Source organism: Plectropomus leopardus, chromosome 2 (genome assembly GCF_008729295.1).
Source record: "Plectropomus leopardus isolate mb chromosome 2, YSFRI_Pleo_2.0, whole genome shotgun sequence".
In the NCBI taxonomy this organism is placed as follows: Eukaryota; Metazoa; Chordata; class Actinopteri; order Perciformes; family Serranidae; genus Plectropomus; species Plectropomus leopardus.
The window spans coordinates 22,352,629-22,377,462 of record NC_056464.1 but is presented as its reverse complement, the minus strand read 5'-3'; the positions used below and the strand labels follow the sequence as shown (position 1 = coordinate 22,377,462).

General features: G+C 39.4%; 1 protein-coding gene and 1 long non-coding RNA gene across 2 annotated transcripts in view; both read left to right on the top strand.

The window, feature by feature from the left end:
- Nucleotides 1–13,293, top strand: part of LOC121949196 — a 100,630-nt gene extending 87,337 nt beyond the window's left edge. The window contains exon 3 of the long non-coding RNA XR_006106216.1: nucleotides 12,975–13,293. This is a non-coding gene — a long non-coding RNA (uncharacterized LOC121949196). The remainder of the gene's footprint in view (nucleotides 1–12,974) is intronic.
- Nucleotides 13,294–13,828: 535 nt separating this feature from the next.
- The window catches only part of LOC121949377 (cadherin-22-like), a 93,701-nt gene continuing 82,695 nt past the window's right edge, over nucleotides 13,829–24,834 (top strand). The window contains exon 1 of the mRNA XM_042495051.1: nucleotides 13,829–14,098. Coding sequence (XP_042350985.1) covers nucleotides 13,868–14,098 — 231 coding nt within the window. The 5' untranslated portion in view covers nucleotides 13,829–13,867. The remainder of the gene's footprint in view (nucleotides 14,099–24,834) is intronic.

The following is a 24,834-nucleotide window of genomic DNA, read 5'->3' as shown; positions in this document are numbered from 1 at the left end:
TTTGAAGAGTAGCAGCAGTATTGGCATGGGAGAGAGGGAACAAGGGGGGGGGATTTGAAGAGAAAGGGAGGGATGGGGGTGGAAAAGCAGCAATTAGTGTAATTAGGAGACCAGCTTTAGCAAGGCACTGACAATATGTCACCTCTCATTATAACCCATAAGCAAACACAGCAGCCTAATGCAAGGCAGCACCCATTCTCTAGACAGTTCCCTGTGTCAATGCAGATTTTGTTCTCCCCAGTCATGCTCGGCTGCATATCATTGACTTGCCAATACAACATGGGGTTTTGGATATAGAGACAGAATATAGAGTCCAGCTGGGGAGAGAGAGAGGCCCAAACAATAGCAAGGTCCAACTAGCATGCTGCCGGAGTACGGGATGTTTGGCAGCCAAACAGAAGGGAGCCCTGGATCCTTGTTAAACTACATTGGGGCTGATTAATTCAGATGGATGAAATGTGTTAGATGTTTGTGCAGAGGTGGTTTTGAATGGAGGATTATATGTTTTGGTCTGTTGGAATTGATATTTAGACAGTTACAGCATGAGCAATGAATTGTGCCTCGAAGCTGCGGCCGATTTGCATCAACATTTCATTGAGCAGTTTTATAGATTTTGTTTATGTATGATTGCACATAGAACATAATAATACGTTATGTCTTTTTCAAAACAGAAACCAACATTTTTTGCAGTGTAAAATATAAGTTGTTTTTTTTTTTTTTTTGCAACATTTAAGCTGCCGATATCATTATTGACTGTTTGCCTGAGTCGCAGGCTCATCATTTCTGTCCCTTTATGAATATTTACACAACTTCCATGAGCCAGTTCACTTGTTTTCATGGCAACCCTTCTACACTCCAAAGCAAACTGTTGTTTTTTTTGTTCCCTTTTATTTAATTTTTTTATTTATTTTGTCAGTCTCGCGGCAAACAGCCCATTAAAACTTTACCATCGCTACATAAACACTACATAAACAGTCATGTTTTCTGTTGTGCCTTTTTTTTGCTCCTCTGTGACATGGCACGGCGCCACTGAGCCAAGTGACTGTGACAAATTGGGATTGGAAATGACAAAATAGGCTATTTAATAAGCATGGCGGAGGGGATTGGACTCTGGTGTCGGGTTCACTCGAATAAGCAGACTGTCTGAACTCCTCCTGGGCCCGGCTTTGATGGCAGCTTTCATCCATCTGATGGGGGGAGATTCTGGCGATGGAAGATGGAGCTGGGTCTGCCTCGCTATCTACGGTGTGTTTGTGTGTGTTAAGCTGTGCATGCTTGTGTGTGTGCAAATGGGAACGTTTTTGAGTAAATGCAAAATCAGTGCACACATCAATCTGAGGTAGAGATATACTGCGGTGAGAGAGTAGGCTCGGGGGGAGTAAATGTGGCCATGTGTTAACCTCAGGCTATTAACTTCCAAATATAAACTCCTTCCCCCTCAGATAGTAATCACTTGCACTGTTTTTTTGGGTTTTTTTTGTCACTGTGGCACCAGGAATCAGCAATTATTATTAGAAATGCAGTGATGTCCTCTAATAATATCAGGCGCATCTTACTTTTTATCTTGTATTTTTGGGTATATACAGAGAATAATGTTTATGTATATATATGTATAGAAAACACAAGAGAGGTTAAAAAAATATAAAATATAAGATATTTTTTAAGTTTTTACAGGATGGAGCTGGTAAACTATAAAGAAAGAGGAGAGATAGATAAAACACTAAGAAAACAGGACAAACTGATAAACCTGCAGAGGGAGCCTACCTGACAGAACCTGCTGAAACTGAGCAGACAACAGGCAAAAAAGGCAATAAAATATAAGAACAAATAAAAGTGGCAGTGGAGTGCAAAGGAGAAATGGGTGAGGAATGCAGTGTGGATGGCCAGGCAGCATAAGGGATGATAGAAAAGGTGTAAGGGCAGGGTGACAGGGGGAAAGAGTGAGCAGAAGTCAAGAGAAAAGACAGCAAAACAAAGCGATGTGAAGAAAGAGGAGAGCAGGGGGCTGAAAAGGAATAGGTTTTAGAACTTGTTGACAGTGAGTTAGACACAGAGACAGACAAAGACAGAGAAGGCAAAGAGGTGCCTGGAATATGGAATAGGATGGCGAAGGGAGAAGACATGAAGAGTGAAGAAGAGACTTAGACGCAGGGTGAAGCAGGTGATGGAGGAACACAGATGTGTTTGTGCGTGGTGTACGCACTTGCATTCATCAACTAAATCAAATGTTTGTTTTTGCTAAAACTAAGTTTGCATACAATTTTGGTGGACATATTGTGTGAAAACGTAATAATTTTTTGCCTTCTAGTATGTGTCTGTGTGTATGTATGCATCTTTTCATACTTTTATTTTTATTATTATTTATTTTATTTTCTTGAAACTATACCAGTCTTCCAGGAAGGAAAAAGTTTTAGCCTAGCAGAACTGCATTTTTGACCAGCACACACCAATGTCTGAAAAAAACATGAATTATGAATTAAAGCATGCCATTTTCTGCTAATGTGCAATTCAGTCCAGTGAGGAATTTCAGATTTCCCTGCCTCAAAACATTGCATGGTTTAAAATTTGGTTTTAGGCTGAAATTCACAGCTGCACTGCACTCTCCGGCCAATCCAGCTAGGCTGTAAGTGACTGTCATGTTTGAACTCAGACCTGTACCTTCTTCTGATGGGAAGAGCCGACTGCAGAATCAGTGCTTTTGTCACAATAATCATGATTGAAAAATTATTCAAACAAGCCTACTGGTGAGACACAGTAGACACTTGCAACATCACTATACACACAGAGCTTTATTTAGACCTTGAACCACAATACCTTAGCTATGTTTTCCTCAGCAGTAAATGCATATTTGTGCCTGGGCCCAGACCTTTGATTTTGTCCACCCCACTGAGTTTGAGTTGACCGATTCATCTGGCACCCTGATATGAAACAGCACTGTCTTGTCATGAGACATGTCAAAATATAAAACGACCAATGAACATTGTCAGGGAGACTTGATTATTTAATCAGCCCTGCAGACAAGACTAACATCATTTTCAAGTTGTTGTTTAGTGTTGTCAAGCATTTTAGCAAAACCAATGAGGATTAATAACAATAGCAAAGGCTGTGAACAAGATGGACAGCGCTGCTGAGGCTTTTCTAAGTTGACATTTCTTCTCAAAATTGTCAGACATTGTGGTTTGTTTTTGATTGGTTAGGGATCTTAGAATTCCCCTCTCCGGCTGAAATTCGTTAGAGTGGATCCAATATCAGACTGAAGATGGAAACAAATTGTAATGAGCAGACATTTCTGTCTGATATCAGGCAATAGACATTAAGCATAGTTTAGACACATTCACCTTCATTTCTCATTGGTCTAAATCTCTGATAACTAATGTTGCGATGCCCTTTGGACTCCATTTTAAAGCAGTTTCTGTCAGTGGAGAAATTATCTCCTGATTATAGAATTGTTGTGGTTAGCTATACCACCCGCGCATGCATGATGCATGGTAGTGCATGTGTATGTCCCACTCCCTACCTCTGCACAACACTCATATGGCTGTTACCATTTATATCCAGATGATGTCATCATAAAAGTGCAGGACCCACCCACTGGTTCCCCCATGGTTGACACTATTTGCTCTGTCAGCACTGTCGCTGTTGCTTAGCACTGTTCATGAAGTTAGCACCATTAGCTGCTAGCCACTGGCCCAGCCACCTCCATGTTGAGAGGCATTTCCAGACAACTCGTGCTCTGAATTTTGCAAAGAGTCCCGGCAATTTCTTAGGAAATGTTTATTACTTTATGAATGTTTACAGCCATGATAGCAGCTGTGTGAGTCCATATATAGATAAAGCAGGGCTTTGAGTTAAATGCTACTGTCAGCATGATAACATGCTCACAAAAACAATGCTTACATGATGTTTGGCAGGAATGTTTATAATTTTTTAAGTCTTAATTGTGTGAGGTAGTATGCCGTCAGTTTTTGCAGGTATATGATCATATGCATAAGTATGGGACATTAAAATTTGGACCTGATGATGGCGTAAGATAAAATGTCATCAGGATCCATCCTCTCAGGCTCTTGAGATCTGTACTAAATGTCATGGCAATCCATTTAATGGCTTTTGAAATATTGCACTCCAAATCAAAGCTGTCAATCGACCTGTCCTCTGCTCAGTAACATGGGGGAAAAAACTAAAAATGGGAATTTTATGATGCCGGTAGTGCTCTCTACTCATCTGTACTGCCAGTACATTAAGGGATCTGAGGAGGTGTGTTGTCAGCTACCTGCTTTGCCAGCTTTTGTTGCATCCATGGAGTCTGTGTTTGCAGTAATTGTCAGTGCCTTAGAAATGAGCCGGCTTGATCTGCCTTACTCTGAAATCACTGACAGTTGGTACAAATTATTCCAGAGACTGATTCATCATTTTCAACCCAAGTTAAATGGTGTTTCAGTGAAAAAAGAAGCAGCCTTGTGTTTTTCACGCAGTAATTCACAGTACTCATATGCACTCCACACAACTCTCTGAAGTGGCATCTAATCTGATTGGTCAGGGAAGGCACAATAGAGAGAAGAGCAGGCTAATGGCAGAGCAGAGAGGCAAAGATAACAAGCTTATCACAGTGTGAAACTAGAATTACTGCCTTGCGGTTGTATGCCACCGCCAACCAGTCAAGTTTCAGTTTACATCCATCTCTGTCCAGACTCATGTAATAAAAGTTGTTGAGACTTTGAAGGAATTTAATAAAATGTATTGAGTGTTTTGTTTTTTGGGCAAAATGGGAGTCTTCATTAATTTGACATTTTTGATTCCAGTGATTAACTTCCATGCTGTCTTCACTTAGAGATATTTTTACAGAGGAGTACAGGGGACTGATGGGGATCTTTGTCACATGGTGCAGTAGCAATCACCGGAAGCTCAAGTTCAGCAAAATCAATGAGCCTGTAGTGGACTATCAGAGGAACAGGATAGAGCTCAGAGTTGTAGCCATGACAGTAGACAATAACTCAGATATGGATGTTGCTGCAAAGAAGCAGCAAATTTTAAAACATGGATGCTTCACACACACCTTCAACCCCACAACGCAGAGGATCTATCAAATCAGCAAAGTTTCAAGGTGGGCACCCAAGATTAGGATCACCAATTTAGTATCTGACGGAATGTCTCGCTTCTGTTCCTGAGTTATGATGTTATGTGATTGCCAGAAAAGAGTTTTTGCAGAACATTATGATGTCACAGGGAAGCTGAGCTTTTGGATATAAAATATCATCAATATCAATTTCATCCTGTTAGAATTAAGCATCCTAGTAGACATTTGCATGATTAACATATGAATTATTGAGTTATTGTCAAAACTGTGTTTTGTAAATGGAATGGACCTGCAGTTGTATAGCACTGTTGTAGTTATTTTGACCACTCAAAAAGCTCTCACACTACAAGTCACTTACACCCATTTACACAAACATTCATACACTGCTGGCTGGGGCTAGTGTGCAAGGAGCCACCTGCTACTCAGGTTTCATTTACACATTCACACGCACTCACACTCCATCAGGAACCATTTGGGTTTCAGAATCTTACCCAAAGATACTACCACATGTTGACTTGAGGAGCTGGGATTGAACCACCAACCTTCCAATCAGTGGACAGCCTATTTTACCTCTGGGCCACAGCTGCCACCATGAGATTACAGTAACTCTGACCATCAAAATCTAATAACTTCATCCTTTACTCCATTTGACCATTGAGGCTAAATTTTAGGAAATTCCCTTCTTAAGATATCAGGTTCACAAGAATGACACAGACAGAAGGTCAGTGACCTTGACCTTAGACCATCAAATTCTAATCAGTTGATCAGTTGGTCTAAGTGGGAGTCTGTCAAATTTATATATATAAAAAACAAAAATATTAAATAAGAATGGGATCGATGTGAGGTCACCATGACCTTGACCTTTGACTACCAAATTCTAATCATGTTATTCTCAAGTCCAAATGAATGCTGGTGCCAAATATGGAGAAATTCTCTCAAGGTGTTCTTAAGATGTCCTGTTCACAAGAATGAGGCGCATGGACAGACAACCCAAAAACATTATGCCTTTGGCCATAGCTGTCGCCAGCACTGAGGTATAAAAAGTGAGCAGAAACTTGTTTTGGAGGCAAACTCAAATAAGCCCCTGACCAATCAGCCATGTCAGCCTCACTCAACAACTAATCCTTAATATTGAACCTTAGAGTAGCTGCAGGAAAATCACAACGATGGATACAATTTGCTAGAGGTTCCATTTATTTCTCTTTCAGTTGTTCGAATATTTGGTTTTGTGTTTATGCAGCTTCATTTTTTCATTTAATATATTATTCCAATTTCTTTTGATAAGCTATTCAAAATATGGGTCACATTTTTACCAATAAAGGAGAGCATACATTTTCCCCTTCTTTCTCCGTGTTGTATTGGCCCTAATCTTCAAAAATTAATCAGATGTATGTTTCAAACACAGAACAAAACATTTATTAAACATATAAAATAGGAGCACCCCCTTATGTTGTTATGATAAAAACATACATAGCATACTAAGTTATAATGTACACCATATGAGACATACAGTATTAGCTTCTTAGACCAGAAAATCATGCACACTTCAAAGCTTAACAAAACACAGAGACAAAAATATTTATGTGGGATTAAGAGTGTAAAATCTGCCATAATATTTCAGTCATAATCCACCTGTTTGTCTACTGCTGCTTGGAGCATCCCGCTTTAGCTGACTCTCACAGCTCTGACATTATACTGCCCCTATCTTCTCTCCTTTGAGAGCACCATCACTATGAACAGTGTGCAACAACCATTATGTAGCTTTATTTGTAAAGCTACATTAACCTTACCTTACCATAGTCATTAGCCTGTTACAGCTAAATACAGTAAACTGTTAACCCATTACAAGCTCTAAGATAATCAATGTAATGTAATAAAACAGTAATCAACAGTATGTAAACAAAGACGATTTCCTTTCACCTTTGCATTAAGGAGGACGGTTACAACACACAGTGACTACACAAAAATGGCCACCGTCATATGCACTCTACTCTAATTAAGTCATCATGTGGGCTAATTAAGGATACAACAGTTATGCAACATATTCTTAGCTTCCGGCAAACATTATCACTGATTATACCATGGTCTAGGTAAATACCGCATTCTGATTGGCTGCAGGGTGGCCATCAAAACCTGATAATGGATGTTAGTTGTTGCATTAATGCCCTGGCTACAGAGAGTGTAGTCCTTTAGTGCCTTGTCTTCCAAACACCACAGGATGGAGACTGTAATTTTTTTTCACATAAGGGATCATACAAATCCCATTGGCTATACAACTAGCTACTTTAGGCTACAGTACAGGTGACAGTAAGTAAAGAGAAGTGTTTTCCCTTTTTAAAACAGGACAGCTCTTAAAGAGTGAAAGGGGGAGAGAGAGGAGATTACATGCAGCAAAGGGCCACGGGTCAAAATCGAACCCGCGGCTGCTGTGGTAAGGACATAGGCCTTTGTATAAGGAGCGCCCACTTTACCCAGTGAGCTACCAGGTGCCCCTGTTTGTGAAAATTTTTGTCACAATTTGGAGACAGTGACAAGGTTGGATAGCTAGCTCGTCTTGTTGTTAAACATACTGTCAATTCTTTTTACTCTTTGTCAACTGTTTGCAGTGTAATTGACTATGAGCAGAGTAAATAATCTCCTGTTACTAAATTGTATTAAAGATTTGTTCTTTTTATTAGAGTACTGACCAACGTTTCCATTGCATAAGAGCCTTATGGGATGGTAATGATTGTTCCATGTATTAGGTAAATCTTACCATAGAAACTGAGTTATGGCTTATGAAAATCTTTAGATTTTGATTGCAAAACACATGAAAAATAAAAGGGTCTTAATTATTTTCTTTGGCAAATGACCACAGTATGAGCGGGATGATGTCCTTTGAAGTGTCCATTATCAGGCTGTGCAGCAGGCGGTTAATGCCTCCCTTTCAGCCATTAATTAATGGACACCTTGTTGGGCAATATCCCTTAGGTATCTCAACAACATAATAATAAAGAGCTTACTTTACATAATGTTCCACTTTGACGATGACATTAGTTCGAGCTCAGAATAATATTGATAGCATTAGGTCATTATACTAGTACCAATAATAATATTTATTTTCAATTCCAATTATGATCTATATTCAGTTTTGACCTCAGAACTGGAAAGCAAATATTTCATTTAATATCACAATTTTATTTTACAGATTTTTGCCATGTATCTAATTATTTAAGTACTGTTTACTTATTTTTATTTTTGGTTGGAGCAGCATGTCAGCCAAAGAGGGTAAAAGGCCACTGATTTGAGTGTCCATGGCCACTGTTTGCATGCCCCTGGCCAAATGCATTGTAATACACACATACACTGCTACTTTGCGTGCTTCGATGCCTTGAATGTTTGTGCACTTGTGAGAGTGTGTGTCACAGAGACAGAGAGGGCTGTCTGCCGGCCATTGGCCCCATGCCTATCAGTTCACAGTGATCAGTCTTGCCTGGCTGTCGTCTGTCCACTGCCAGCTGTCAAAGGGCGTGCTCTGGGCATGCCCACTGATGAGAGGCCACAGCCATGCTCTAGAATCAATCCAGCACTCTAATAGGTCACGTATGGCTGCACAGTGCTTGCCAATAGCCTTGGATTGGAGAATGAGTAGAGGAGGGAGTGGGAAGACATAGAAGAAAGAGAGAGATACACAGGGAGAGACAGATATGTCAGCCATATTTTCATCATCAACAACAAGTTCTGGCCACTGCTAGAAAAGAAAGGGCAGTAATTGACATGCCGCTAATTTGCTTCTGCTAATCGAGGCTTCTGACTCCATTGTAGTCATGGCCAACTTTGAATGAAAACAAAGCACACTAACATAAATCTTTTATTTTCTCCATCTCCCCCTCTGACTCATTAGAAATTCCTGCTTTTAGACCTATATGTAATTATGAGTAAATGTGTACACACTTAATGAAATTCCCCAAGTGGGGAAGCAGAACAGAAGGAGATTCAGTGGAGGAGTGTGGATTTGGTTTTTAGATACCAAGCAGTTGGTACTCAGCAAATGTTTCACATTGCAAAGCAACTTCTGGGCCGTTGGTGCACATAGAAAAAAAAATGATACAAATGCTTTCTAATTAAACATATTCAAACTGCCTGCCGCAGTGTTAAGTCATCATCTACTGTAAGGGAACAGGAAAAGTGTAGATAGGCAAAAATGAATTAATTCTATCCTCCCAATGCTGTTTGCCTTTGAGGCACAGAGGAATAAACAGTATGTTTTTTTTCTTTGAAGTTATCACTCCACAGCTCAAAACTATCTAATTGGAAACTTGAAAAGAAATATTTTTGATCAATTCAAGTCAAGCCAGAGACTTAAGATGAGTATTCTCTCCCTTTTTTTATTTTCTTTTTTTTTTTTTTGATTGGCCGTCATTCAAAGTGCAACAAGAGATTCACTCCTTTTTATTTCACTAATATATGTTATGAATTTTTCACAGTAAAATATAAACCCTTAATTTGAACTTGTGTTGCAGTTGACCCCTACACGATGTAAAACATTTAGCTTGTGTCATGGGTGCAATATTGTACTAGCTTGCAATAAGTAATGTATTTTTAGGACACAGTTAAAAGAAATAATAACAATAAAAATGTATGTGTTTCTCAGTCTACAGTGATCTGCATGAATTAAGCACCTTCTTGACTGTCAAACTGCAGAGCTGAAATAGCATTGTGTTAATCGCACACGTGGCGTGGCACTGATGTGTCGCAGCAGGTAGCAGCGATGTGAAATGGGATGTGAAACAAGACTACGAAGGTCCAGTTTCCTGATTCTGAGATTTGCATCACAGTTTTTTTTCCAATGCGGCAAGATCTTATATCTTGCTGTTTACCAACACAATAGGGGTGGCCTGGCTTCAGAGGGACACAGTTCTGCCTCAGCAGAGAATCATAATAGTGTGTCATTGCCAGTGCCATGCAGTGTCGATTGGCCATCTTCCTCTGCAGGGGCAAGTGGTGGATCTGTGTGCGCTCTTCTGTCTCTGCCCTGCACTCTTCTCTAACTGCTGTCAGAGCAAAGCTGGAGAATGCTGGAAAATAGGGCTATCACTGCCAACAAGCGCACTCCTACTGTTAGTGGCAGCAGCATGTTCAGCGCTGAGGCACACAGTGCACCACTGGTGTTGGTCTGTCATGCCAATCAGCCAAGGGCACAATGCAGAGACTCTGTCTGTGTCAAGAGACAAAGTTGTTCATGACTGCTAAATTGTCCCTCTGGAGTTCAGCTGAATTATTTCAAGTCCTCAAGGAATGGGAGGAGGGTCAAAACAGCCATTTTTTGCCAACCAGTGGCTGTTGGTAGGCTTGTTGTTTATTGGGTGACCACTAACATCCACTTTTCAGTTATGGTTCCCATGGTTAGGTGTGGTCATAAGGTGGTTTTAGGGTGCTGTCAATAGGGTACATCCACATGAAATTCAAGGCATGGGCATGGGATGGGAATCCAGAACTGGTTCCAGTTGAAAACTGGTTCCAAATTGGAAACAGAATCTGTGCCACTGTGCTTTTCAGTTACTTTCATATGTAGATACAGTGAACATTTTCTGACAGTTTCCCATTGCAAAACTTTGACATAAAACTAATGTGTATACGCTGCTGGAAACTTGCAACAAGAAAATCCAAAGCGTGGCATCATTTCATGAAGAAAGATGATGACAGTGCTCTTTGAAATGTCTGAAAATGATTATTTTAAATCAGGGTAAAATCACTAGCAATATGCTGAAATATCTTTATATGAATCATTGGCCTAAATTGCAAGAATGCCATATATTTGATGCTCTATGCACGAGTGACACTGCTATTCAACCTAACAGCACGTCTTTTACCAAAGGTGAATATTCTGTTTTAAAAACATTTGTGCCAGGGAGGCAGGCTTAGCTAATTTTTTCTTTTTTTTCTGGTTCAAGGATCCAGTGTACTTGGAACTTGATGGTCTAGAAGTCAAAATATCTCAGTTTTTCTGTAATTCCTTTTGTAGCCATACCAGTGTTTGTTAGTCTGTCCAACACTTTGGTTCAGAATAAAATTTCTACATATTGTATTAAAAGAGTAATTTTAAATCCTTGAAAACATTGATGGTCACGAGGGGATGAAGTCAACTGACTTTGGTGATCCTCAAACTTTTCCTGAAGTGCCATCATGAAGTTAAGACTTTTTTGGTTTCTTTTGTATAATATTTTGACAACTATCAAATGGATTGCTATGGGATGTGGGACACACAGGATGAATTGTAATGACGTTGGTGATCCCTGACTTTTCCTTTAGTGCCATCATTAGGTCAAAATATAATTCTGTCCAATACTTTGGTTTATTACCTTAAACCTATTTAACATCATTCCCATCAATGCCAGCTATACTATACTAGCAAATTTCATTGTCATATGGTAACATTTTACTTTGCCATCAGCGCAGTATCATTGTCACTAAGAGGTTTTGTTTGCTGACATTGGCATTTTTCATTTATCTCAAAGCACTGCTATGCCTAACTACAACCTGACACAGGCTCTACCAAAGTCCTCCAACTTGTGCAATACTGGAGTACCACTCAAGATTAGCGTCGGTCACCTAATATCATCTGTGATTGTCAAGTAATTTGGTGTAGCAATAAACCCCTTCATCACATGACTGAAAACACCAGATGTGCGATAACATCACCAATATGTTACATGTTCAAATCCCCACATAGCTCCTCCACTAACAGTACTAACTGTACCAAGTGAACGAAGCGGTCTAAGCTGTTTAAGTTGCTCCTGAACTGTTTGCTCTGGAGATTGGACACCCCCAGAGCAGTTGATTTCCAATACCACGGACATTGCCTTGACCAACAGTCTGAGAAGGAATTATTTCCGGAAGCTCCAAGCACGCTACCGGGCAGGAGGAGAGTGAGATTAGAAGTCCTCTCCCAGCCGGCGGAAATACAATAGGTTAAACCACCTGCTTGCCCGGGGAGCTTTTCCTTGACTGGTGTAGCAATCTTCCTTTCTTGAGGTCGTGAGGCCAGAGACATACTAAATGTTATTGTTTCTCCTTTTTCTGTCATCGGCCTTTTGTTCTGAATGTTTCAAAGAGACCATTAATCACACCCACTGCCACCCACAACACAGTCTGTCTCGTTCCCCCTTTTAATCTTTCACTCATTATTTCATTTTTTGGTTCGTTCTTTAATTTTCTTTTTGTCTTGCTCTTTTCATTTACCCTCCCTCCCTCTAACCACACTCTCTGCTCCGTCTGCTCTGTCTTTCTGTCTAACCTCTGCATGTTTCACAACAGTCGAGGACCGTATCTGCCCCTCCCCACCACCACTCTCCAATGTTTGTCTGAAGTATTAAGGGGTTGTTGTCTTATTGGATAGAATTAATTGATTAATACTTTTATCCAATTAGTGCTCCCTCATGCAATTAATCAGCTGGCTGATGTTAGGGCTGCTCCATCAGTCGGACGAAAGGCAGACAGATGCTTTGGCTCTGGTGTGTGATGAACAATGACCTCTCTCTGTTGCCCCCCTTCCTATTTTCCACACACCTGCTTTCCTGTCCTCTTCTCACTGTTCTGCCATCGCTCTCCAGCTCGCAGCACATTTTAGAATTCTTGCTGAACACAAAAGTCGCTGGTGGAAAACAGTTTCCTTCAGATAATCCCAACAAAACCAACATATTATGGGTTTTGCAGCTCAAATCACACAAAGGTAAAAGACAGATGAACAGAAAGAAATTGCAACATATTTAACACTATTCGTGCTTTGGGGAATAAATAAAACATTGATGTAATTCTAAACCCTGACTGATATTGCAGCTCAGAAAAGACCTTCAAAAGTTAATTTCCTGACTCAGCCCAAATTGCAATTACAACATCAATTGTCTTTTCTGTTGTACAGGTTCGTCCTATTCCTGTCTTTGAAGCACTGATGGAGTTGTCATGATGGCCAAAGTAATACCGGAGGACCTTTGAAGAATGAACTTTCCAAACCACTGGATTGTTCTGGAAGGAAAAGCCATTGAAGATCAAACAAAATCACAGACAGTAAAATTAGTTGGCCTTTTCTCAGCTCAAGGATTCTGCTTCAGGAGGCAAAACTATTCATGATTTTTCAGGAACTGGACTACAGAAGAGTTTTCTTTGCAAAGAAGTCCAATATAGTAATTTTTACACAGCTTAGTATTAAACCACCCGAAACATGCACCAACCATTGAAAGTGACATGGCTAAAGATGAATGCACCAAAGCGGTAACAACATTGAAGTCAAGAATGGATGGAAACCATCACTTTTCAGGGGCGCGTTCCTCGCCACAGTTGTTTCCCTGTTTCCCACTAGTTTTCACACTGATAAGGGAGGCAATCCATTAGAATCTGTTGTTTTTGTTGCCTTCAAAAATTCAACTTGAAAGACATCTTTCAAAGTGTTTGTTTCACCACTTTAGGTCGTAATTTGAACAATAGCTATAAAGGTGGGGCAGACACTACAAAAGAATCAGAATGACTGACCATGCTACACAAACACAAACAGGTACTCTGCAGGCGGTAGGAATCCAATATGCTCCATGACGTGCCCTGTATTCTACAGATAACCTCAGATTTATTTGTGATCTCATGGATTAACTTTCAAGTTTTCACACAAAGACCTTTTCAATTTGCCCTTGTGGAGTTCTATTTGGTACAAAACTACATCTGAAAAACTCTTCCTGTCTACATGCATCTTTTATATTACATGTAGACTCAGGGTGAATATCCTCCCTTTTTTCTTTTCCAATTTTTGCTTTTAAATTCAAAATGCCTCCCTCTTGGACAATAGGAGCTGGGACACTGTTGGCAGCATTTGGTTTTCTTTGCTGCTGTAGTTTTGGCTGGTGTGAGACCTCAAGGACTAGTGGCTCGCCCTCAGGAGGGAGTAAACAGGAGCAAGGGCCCTCATCATTGGAACGAGTGAAGAGAGGATGGGTCTGGAACCAGTTTTTTGTGGTGGAGGAGTACACAGGCACAGAGCCGCTATACGTGGGAAAGGTAAGACATTCATTTTATTGTAAGAATAACTTGGTGAGTAAGTGCTGATTGCCTATACTGAGGGGATTTCGAATGATACATTTTCAAGTTGTAGTGATATGAGTGCAGATGTCTTTGTGCTCCTGCCATCAGGATGAAAACATTATTAGTATTAGCTCCACGTAGCAGCAGACATTTTTCTAATGAGCAGAATTAAAGTCTAGATCTGTTCCTCCAAAGCAACAACTGTTCTTGTCCTTGAGAAACTCAAGATTGAAATAAGCAGCAACTCAAACAGGCTTCCCAATGCAGATATTTTTTTTATGGTTTAATTTACTATATAGGGAGACGAAGAAAACATTTTTGTTCTTATTTTCTACACAGTGATGCACACAAGTTCAGTAAGACACTGAAATGTCTGCACTTAGGGTAATTTGTGCTACAATGACATGGGTTTCCGTCATAACTGTATCTAATAATAGTATCTAAAGTGATTCAAAAGGTTACACTGAGTTTCTCCTATTCAAAAGTACATGCGAATTCTACTAATGTATGTACTCCTAGACCACAGTCTGTTTATTTATGTGATTGCATAAACTGACAGCTCCCCAGAAAGTTATCTACGTAACAATCTACAGTAATAATCTCTACAATAAATAGTAAATTATTTCACAATGGAATGAAAAGAATTCAAACTTTACTTAAAGAAAAAAAAGAGCTTCAAATGATTTACATTGTGAATGATGTTTATTGCTGTGCATTTTTTTGTTCAAAAACATATGGAAAATATACATTAATTAAAGGTTTAGTGTATAATGCCCGGTCACATGCTCCAAATTAAAGGGGGCAGCATTTTACCTCCAGGCCTAGTACAACATTTCTTACTTTTTTATTTAAATAATACACAAAATGTAATATAGAAAGGAAATATTCTAACACCTTCCTTCCTCATTAAACAGAAAATATAACAATACAGTTCTCTCTTGCATCGAACTAAGACTATTGCTTTGGTAAATCATCATAAGAAACACTTAATTCTAACTCAACAGAAACATAATAAATCTCACCCAAACCATCTTGGTTAGTCTTTCCAAAAATCACCAACTCTGGTTTCATTCAATAAACCCTTAATTCACAGAGTTAGATGTGAAAATATGCCAACTCCCACTGCCCGCAGCATTGGCTTTCACATGTTCTTCAGAGGCAGACCATTAAATTATCAAAATAAAATGACAGATTTTTTTCCCCAAAACACAACCCTGGATGTACTCAGCAAATTGCAGATAGCCAATATTTTCATCCAATTGCTGAACTGTTATGACAGGCCCTCAGGGCAGCTCTACTTCTTCATCCTCTCATGTTGGATTGAGTAGCTACAGTGACATACTTTGGCCTCTCATGGTACAAGTGGTACACAAGACAGGGCAGGCCGATAGCTAGCTCATTAAAATGCTCATCTCAGTAGATAATATGTCCTGTAACACTTCACATAGACATCTTTGGCATGATATGAAAACGGTTACTTATTCATATTCTGTTTATTTCTTGAATGTTTTAAGCAAAATTCAGTCCATATTTTACACACATAATAAACGCATAAACTTTGAACCACAAATTATGCTCTGTGCATTTGCATTGGAGAAATACAGGTGCTAATTGGCTAAAATTGTTGGAAAGTTGTCACTGACCTCATAATCAGCTTAGACACAACTGCAGCAGTAAAGGCACATGTAGAACCACTGACTTACCAGACTACCACTATCAGACACTAGCATATAAAAAACATACTGGGCATGGGTTGAAGAACAAGAGGAGATACAGATCCATCTCAATGCTGAAAAGGTGCTTCATTACCAGTAAACACGCAGTAAAACTCTTTGCCACTGCAAACAGATCAACCATGGAAAATTTAAAGCTCTGAAAACACTGTTATGTTCCCATTACATTGTTAAAAAATATATACACTGTTTTTTCTCAACAATACCGTCTTTTTCACTGTCACTTTTTATAACGGCATCTTTTGCTTTGCCCTGGCATGCCACAACTGTGAACTCATGCAACTAAAGAGAGGCAGATATTTTTTAAAGTCTACCTTCAGCTGTCAGTAGTTCTGTGACTCCGGGTGCAACGTAGGAGTCACTGTGGTTTTGTGTTTTCTTTCACTCCTACGTTTCTGTTCTCACCGTTATCTACTGATGGGGTCCTCATTGTTCTCTAATCCACTCTGCTTTGTTGTGCCCTAGAATCTCTAAAAGCTGTAGATGTCCATTAACTACTTTAAATACAAAGTGAGTACTTCCTTCTGATGCTTGATGTGAAAAGCTTTACACATGTGAAGCACTGGAACAGTTTCTTGCGAAGCAGCTACGCTACATTTTGAAATTAAGAATTGACATAGTTCATATGGAATTGCGCTACAACAGTCTGAATACTATAATCTATAATATGTATAGATTTGGACATTCCTTATTATCAGCTTTAAATGTTATGTGAGGATAAATTAATGGAAAGGAAGAGGTGTTAAGCGCTTATTGTGAATCTTCTTCTTTCCCCGGGCTGTGAGACTCTTCAACTCCTGTTTTGACTCCAAAAGATGTAGCAAGATTTAGGATCACCTTAAATTTAATTTCTTCTTAAACTATGTTTAAGAAAAATTCCAACAATTTTACCTTGTACCTTGTACCTCCATCATATCATCAGAAAATGTTCTCCTTCCCAACTTGTAAAATATGGCAGCTTGGTTAATTGCCTTACGGTCAAACATTGACGCTCTAGATACCCCTCTGGCACCAGTTTTAGATGCTCGGGGACAGGGTGTCAACTTGGCTTGTTACATGCATAGTGGCTTTTCAAAACCTACATAATTAAGCTAACATATGTAATGTAGCTAAAAGTCAATGTTTTGCACTGGACATGAACACCTGTCTCCTGGGTGAAAATCACTGTTTGTTTGACCCATGCACCCACTGCCCACCTACCCTGCTTGTTTTTTCTTGTTCTTTATTGCAACAGATGGGTTTACATTTCAGTTAATTGAAAAGTGTAAAGTGTCTCATAAAAATGCTAAAAGGGTGCCATAATTGATGCCCTGATAATGAGAATAAACCCGTCATCAGGGGCTTTTTTATGTTGCTAGTTCTATTACGTAAGGAATCACGTAGCCAGACCTGTATTGCTCTGTTTCAGCGATGGAGATAGGTCTGGCTGAACCATCATAGTTCCGCACAAAGCGAAAAATCACTCTGGGTGATTTGTATTCTTTAAATTAATCGCAATCATCTCTGCAAGCGCTAGGCCCAGGGTGCATCGATGACGTCAATGGCTATGGTGGACTAGTTTCACACAGGGACAGGCTTTATACCCAAAGTCATTATCCTGTGAGTCAGAAAAGGAAAACACACGAGTGGTGGACCTTAATCACAAGTTCTTCAAATCATATAATCGTCACAAACATAAAAATAACCAGCCTATTCTCATTCTTTGTTATATGTGTTATATGTGTTATCTGTTTTTTGTTTTTTTTTGACGGCAGTGGACAGGTAGACAGCACCAGCTGCATCAACCCGATATGCACATGAGCAAGGTCACTTGAGAACGCAGCCTGAAAGTAACTGTTGCGTCAATCTGTACGCGCATGGGCAGCTTCACATGAGAAGTACCGACTATCTAAGGAGCGCAACGGCTCTTATAGGAGTGTCAGGATGGGAGGTGGATGGGTCCCACAAACCTGAACTTTGATGCTGGAATGCGGTGTTCGCTTCCTGTTTGAATGTTATGTTTTTGTGACTTTGTGGCCACATCTAGCCATCTGTGCTGTTGTTGCTTGTGCTGTCCACGTGCTGTCATCACACCACCATGTGCATTTGTTGACATCACAGTAGCAGCATCCCGACGCGTAAACAGCTGATGCAGAAGGATGCCGAATTATGTAGACACAAAGTCCCCTGACAAAGCTGTAACGTGACAAGTTGGGATGAGAACAATAACACATAATTTAGTTGGTTTACCTCAAGAGTCATACCTACCTTTCCACCACAAAAACTAGGGTCTAAATTTAGTTTCTTAGCCCTAGTTCCTGGATCACAAAAAGTCTCCTCTCTGGAAGGAAGTACTTTCTGATCGCCCAGGAACTATCAGGGCAGATTTTACAGTTCACTGGTCAAACACGTCTCGCAGTGTACAACTTCATTCACACAGTAAGCAACATGAAAGTGAACGAGTGAAATGAAACAGCAGTTTTTATAATTAAAAACTGCTGTTTCATTTCACTCGTTCACATGATATAATTATCATTGCAGTTAAAGCTGATATAATGGACCATAAACTCTTAACATACAATCAAAGTGACTTTGGAGACAGGTGCTCTGGGGTTTTTAGATTCTTTCCTCCACCTGTTCATGACTTCTTTGTATCCGGTCATTACATCCAATCTGTGTTGTTCTTTTGTTGAGTCTGAAACCTGTGTCTCAAACATAACAGTTGTTGTCAGACTAATTTGTCCAATCTTAACAAAAAAGACTCTTATTTTCTTGTTTACTTCCTGTGATTCTTTTGTTTCTGGAACTATATGTTCAAACTGTGGCTTAGTCAGTGATGACAGCCTCAGCGATGCCCTTCTCTTTGATGTTGAGGACAATGTCCTGACGCCACAAATGTGATTATTGAATATTATTATTCAAATGTAATTATAGAGAACGAGTAACTGTCAAATCAAATCAGTTTGCCGTCATCTCAATGCTGTGTGCACATTTTGGGATATTTTTTGCCCTCTTTTTACCCCCTCTTTTCGTTCGTATCCCATTCATCAGCTGTTTCTCAAATGAACTTCAGTGAGCTGATGAGATCGGACAGCATGTACGATTCGATTGCCTTACGTAGGACATGATTTGAAAAGATGGGATATTAATGCAGACAGCATGAGACTCGGCGATGAGTCACACACATCAATCATGTGATCCTCTTGTTTCTAATCATTTAGACATGGCAATTGACCAGCTAATATTGCATCTGCATATATTGATCTCTCCATTCCTACAAATGAATGAAGATGTTCTCCACAGCAGGGCCGGGTGTTAGAGAATAATTATCCCTTGGCCATTATTTGTCTGCGTTTGTAATTGCGCTGCATCCCTGCTGGCAAGACCATCAACAAGGCCAACAGGCAGTGCTGTCCGTCTGCTGGGGGACGGAGAGATAGATGGAGAGAAACTGAGTGATACATTAGGATAGGACAGAGGAGGAGGGGTGGTTGCAAAGGGAGACTGGGAGAGAAGAGACTTCATAGACTGACTTGTGATTCATTAAAGGACAGGGTGCCAGGGAAGGCAGTGAACTGATATAAAAGGGCTGAGGGGAGCTCGAGGGAGTGACACAGCAGGAGGCGAAGAGAGATGATTTTATTAATAAAATTATCTGAAGTTATTGCACTTCATGTGACTCGGGCACAGGCTAGTGCTATCAGTGCTATTAATGGTGTGTGTGAGTGTGGATGTGAAACTGTCTCTCACACACAGATGGACTCTGCTGGATTTTTGGTATCAACACTTTAATTTGAGCAGTAGAGGATTAAAGCCAAGCAGCGTGTCTCTGTACTGGATAATTACGAGGTTTTTTTTAAAAAAAATTTGATTTGACATTACTTGAACCCAACTCAGCAAACTTGCATGGCTTTCTCTGTCTAACATTTTGATAACCACAACTCTGCTAATGAAATCAGATTTACCAATGAAATGGTCACTTACATGGCATTAAAACATCCAGTATGTAGGATTTAGGGGGATATATCAGCAGAAATGGAATATACTATAACATTTTTTTAAATTATTATCATTTTTGTGTGTAATTACCTGAATAAAAGAATAATTTTATTACCTTAGAATAAACGGACAAACCAGAGGCTTTAGATCGGCCCATTCAAGTTTTCGCGTCAGCCACAATAGTCAGCAACCCTTCTGCAATAAGCAGTGTTAAAAAAAGGAATTTTAACCATGAAAAGTTATAGCTGATTGCAATCTGCAACCTTCACCTCTAGATGCATCTAAACCAACCTAAATTTTGAGCACTGGGCCTTTAAATCAGCAGCTTTGGTCAGGACATGTATATAACAATTCTTTGAGGAGTTATGATACAACTGTATTTTTTTTTTTTTTTTTTTTTACTTTTGCCAGCTCCTTTTCAAAAATGACTTATAATAAAAGGAAAGGAATTGGGAACACACAGGAAGTGCACTTTTTGTGAGAGGCAGAGTTACTGTTGAGCCCAGATAATCCTAAATGGCTGCTGTTAAAGGAAGTAAAGGAGGCAAAGATGACACATTCTTCTACTCCTCTGTAATGTTTCTGTCTCCTCTATTTTGACAAAAGCTGTCAGAAATAAATCCAGGGTATGTGTGTGTGAAAGAGAGAGAGAGTTGGGATGTGTGTGTGTAGCATGTAGCTTTTTTATTTAACAACACAAAGAGTATAGTTCAAGGGTTTTGTGTACAGTTTCACAGTGTGTTTTGTATCCATTCAACTCTGATTTTTATGGATGTATCTGGCATGGATTTCCTCATCCTGTCTCAGCATGAACAGTTAAAAAATATCGCTTGTCCATGTCCAAGGTGCTTCTTTGTCCCTTTTTTCTCCTTTTTAACTCTCAGCATTCAACTTGAAGCCAACTGAAACAGATGGCCTCATCTTTTCTGTTCACCAAAATGTCCACATCCTTCTGAAGAATATCAGTTTGATTTATGGTGTATCACATTCTGTGGTTCTAGCTTATGCTACAGCAGGTTTGGTGCAGTTTTGGATATAGATTATGGCCAAATTCTCAAAATAAGCATATTGTGTGTCGGGTTGTTGCAAGGAATTTTCCCTGCAGTGATAGGACGTTGCTGAACAATGTGATATGTGGCCACAATAAATTCCACACAAAAGAAACACCCTCTTGTGCTAGTCACAATGCAATAACAGTAATGCCATTTCCATAGATTAAAAAAAATACAGATGAATCAAATCTAAAATACATCAACATAGTAACAATAATATATAGTCGACCAGCGACTTAACATCTAGATCAACATTATCCACAGTGAAATACAACAACTAGAAAAAGCCACAAATTAAATGTGTGCAGTGTATGTCTCTACCTCTTTTCCCTTGCATTAAGGAGGGTGATGGCTATAGGGGTGAATGAGTGTTTGTATCTGTTGGTCTTAACTGAGGGGAATCTGAAACGAGTACCAGAGGGGAGGGACTGAAACTCCTGATGAAGAGAGTGAGAGTTGTCTGAAAGTATGGGATTTGCCCTTTTCACCACCTGACTGTTATACAAAACAAACAGGTTACTTTGCTGGACACCAATGATTTTACTGCTAATGTGCACTATATAATTGCTTTGGATGAAAGGAAAGCTGAAACATATAGGGAGAGAGGATGGACCCAGCAGTCTAAATGGGTTCAGTAATATTTTTTTCTCCAGTGTTGTTCAGCAATGTGATGGTTGGTCTTTGCGGCACTGTACTGCACTAAACTGCTGTTTAAAAAGTTCTAGTGAAGAGCGGCTGTAGTATTCTACCCAAAGTTAAATGTTTGTCAGCTCTTGGCAACCAGATAACAGCAAACATGCAGCGCTGAGCGCAGAATAGACACTCAGCACCTCATCTACACCTATACACCTAATTGTATGTTTATTTCTGTTTGTCGACACGGGCACTTTCAGTCGCCTCCCTGTTAGTTTCGCTGAATTGGTGCTAAATTCAAGCTCTTGTGTATATTTTGCAAGTCTTGGTGGTGCTTTTTATGGCTGGCTCTGGGCAATGGTAGGGTGTGGCTGCGAGTCACTCATGAGGATGAAGAAATCAGCTCACAAATCTGTAAACTCTCCTTTTGCTGACTTCTAGCTAGAGAGCTACTAGTTCTCCGGGTCAGAGGTTTTAAATGTTAACATTGATAAACACTGTGGAAAGATGAAGACAATGGATTCCAGCTGAACTAGCATCCTGCTCGCCACTGTACAGGCATTAGACAGTACACCAGACGACCTCTGTGTCACGTCAGTTTCCAGCGGGGTATCAGGATCTGTAATATCCTTTGATTCACTGAAACTTGGCTAAATCCCAGATAGCACTGTTCAACCAGGGTGCTCCTTTTCTAAATACTGATCTGACAGAGCAAAGAACTCTAAAGAAAGAGGGAGAGCGTGAGCTTTACATTGAAAAAGGACTGATGTGTCTGTGGGAAAGTGAGTGACCCGTTGAGGTCAGGATGTGTGGAAATTTTTCTACATCCAGAAACCATGAATTACCAGAACCATTTGCAAACATGGATAGTCATAAAGCAGCGGCCAACAATGTAAGAAGACACAAAAAAGGACTAGATTACATAGCCCTAGTTAAAGGAGCCGATAGGATCACATTTCACTGGACTTTTACTTTTATTAATTTGACGTGACAAATAAATAATTGATTAAATTCTGTTTTCTTTCAATAACTCGCAACAGCAGGAGGTCAGAGGAAATAAGTTTAAGTCGAGTGAAACTGGAGAATATTGTTTGAATTTTTCATCTGTTTCATATTTGTCTGAGTCAATACAAAGTTCTTTCCCCGAGTTGTTCTGGGCAGCAAAACACGAATGCCTCGTGCCTGTTTATGAATAAGAGGGAAGCAGTATTTGGTCATGGACACAGTCAGTCAGACAACAGAAAAATGCTCGTACTATGCTTGTTAAAGCAATTCTCTCCATCGCAATGATCCAAGCTTTAATTAGACAAATCTAGGTCCAAACATCACAAGGCTGTCTGTTATCAAAGAGGAACAAAAAGGCTTAACATGGGAGGAACAGAAAAATCAAGCTGTGGTGCTGTTGGACAAGGCCACATTTCCTATTTTGGAGTTTTGTCAACTTTTAAAATAATCTTTCGATAATTCTTTAAATAATGTTTTAACTGTGTTATGAGGCTCTTTTCTCTCATATTTGTGTTTTTTCATCCTCTATTTCAGTCTAACCTTCTGCAAGTCTGCCTCCCATTTCACCCCATCTCAGCACCATCGCCCCCTCATTTTGATTCCTCTTCTTCCTCCGACTTTCTTCTCTTTCTTTTTTCCTCTCCGCTATGCTACCATTTACTCTCCCCGCTCGTCTTTGGCTCTGTCTCCACTGGTCTGTACTCTTCCTCCCCCATAGCTGTCTCCACCTAGGCTGTCTATGATACAGTCACCTTGTTAACACTTTGAAGCTGTTAAGATCAGAGAGCTTGACAAGCTGCAGTGAAATGTGGCAGGCCTACTCCTGATTACACAGACTTAAATATAAGACAGCCAATTTGCTCCCGCTTTGAAACCCTCAATAAACCAAGGATTCAGTGCAGCCCACGTTCTGATATCTCCACTGGAAATGTAAAATCTCGCTCCACAAATGTCTCGCTATTCTATCCTATTTTATTCTTTTGGCATGAGATTCTGTTATTATATATTATGTTTATTCATATTTGGAAGCCTGTAAACATTTTAAATGAAATTTCACAAGCGTATCAGTAAAACATGTGCGACTTGCAGGTTCGGCAGATGTTTGTAGTTGCTAAGAGTAATGTCTTTCAAATGCAAAATTGTCACCAAACACTCTGTCATATATTTACTTAAGCTGAGTTTGTGCTTTAAATACTTTTAATGTACAAACTCAAAAGAGCTGACTACCAAATAAGAGGAAAACTTTCCCGTCACTGCATGTGAGTCATATGTCACCCCCTTGAGCAAGTTAGCCTACAGTGACAGCTAGACACTTTGTTATGACCCAAAGGTGAACCTGACACGGCATCAACAACCTCCCTCTCTCCTGAGTCACCCCACAGCCCTGCACTGTGAACACGAAGGCATTGCTAACTTCTAGTGCTAAGTCTAACTGAAAATCAGATAATGAATCATAATAACTAAGATACAGTGACAAAATACACATTTTCAGTAAATTAAAAGGATAGGTTGTTTTTAATCAATCTTATGTTACCACCACTCCCATGCTATATGTTAATAAGAGACTTACTGGCTGCTGTGGTCATTTTTTCCATACCGGCTATCTCTTTACTACTTAATCTCTTATAAGGAATGAAATAAACATTCCTGTTATTTGTCTTGAATGATTACTTCACACATTAGGTTTTAATATATTTATCAGTGTATGAGTACTGTATGTTGATTTAACATCAAACTTAGATTCAGTGAGTTATGTTGTGGGCTTAAACTTGGGCCTCAATTATTCATTTATTTATTGGGGCCCCTTATCATCTTTTTTATTGTTTTTAAGCAACTTACTGGTGTTTATTCACAATGCAAATGATGGTAATATAAGTAATAATGATATTATTATAGAGAGTTAGTCACACTAATTTAAAAATATATGTATTGTGTTTGTTTGTTCAGGTTTGACTGAGTGTTGACTCAAAGAAGGCGGAACAATTTTTATGCAATAATGACACACAAATTAAGCGGACCCAAAAAATAATTTTCAAAATGTTTTATTAACATCACACTTATATTGTTTGACATAATTTCAGTAACTTTATTGAGAAATTAAAATGTTTTAGTATTTGACAAATAGAATACAGTGTTTTATGTATTTCACAAAATGCAGAAACACTCTACTGTCTTGACCGAGTCTGAATGCACACTCTTTTGCATATTTGGAAGATGTGTGCTCCTGCCTGTAAATGTAAATACATTATGTCTGCAAGCATGGAAAAGTAATCCTCTACCCTAAAAAAATATGTTCTGAGTAAAGACTCTC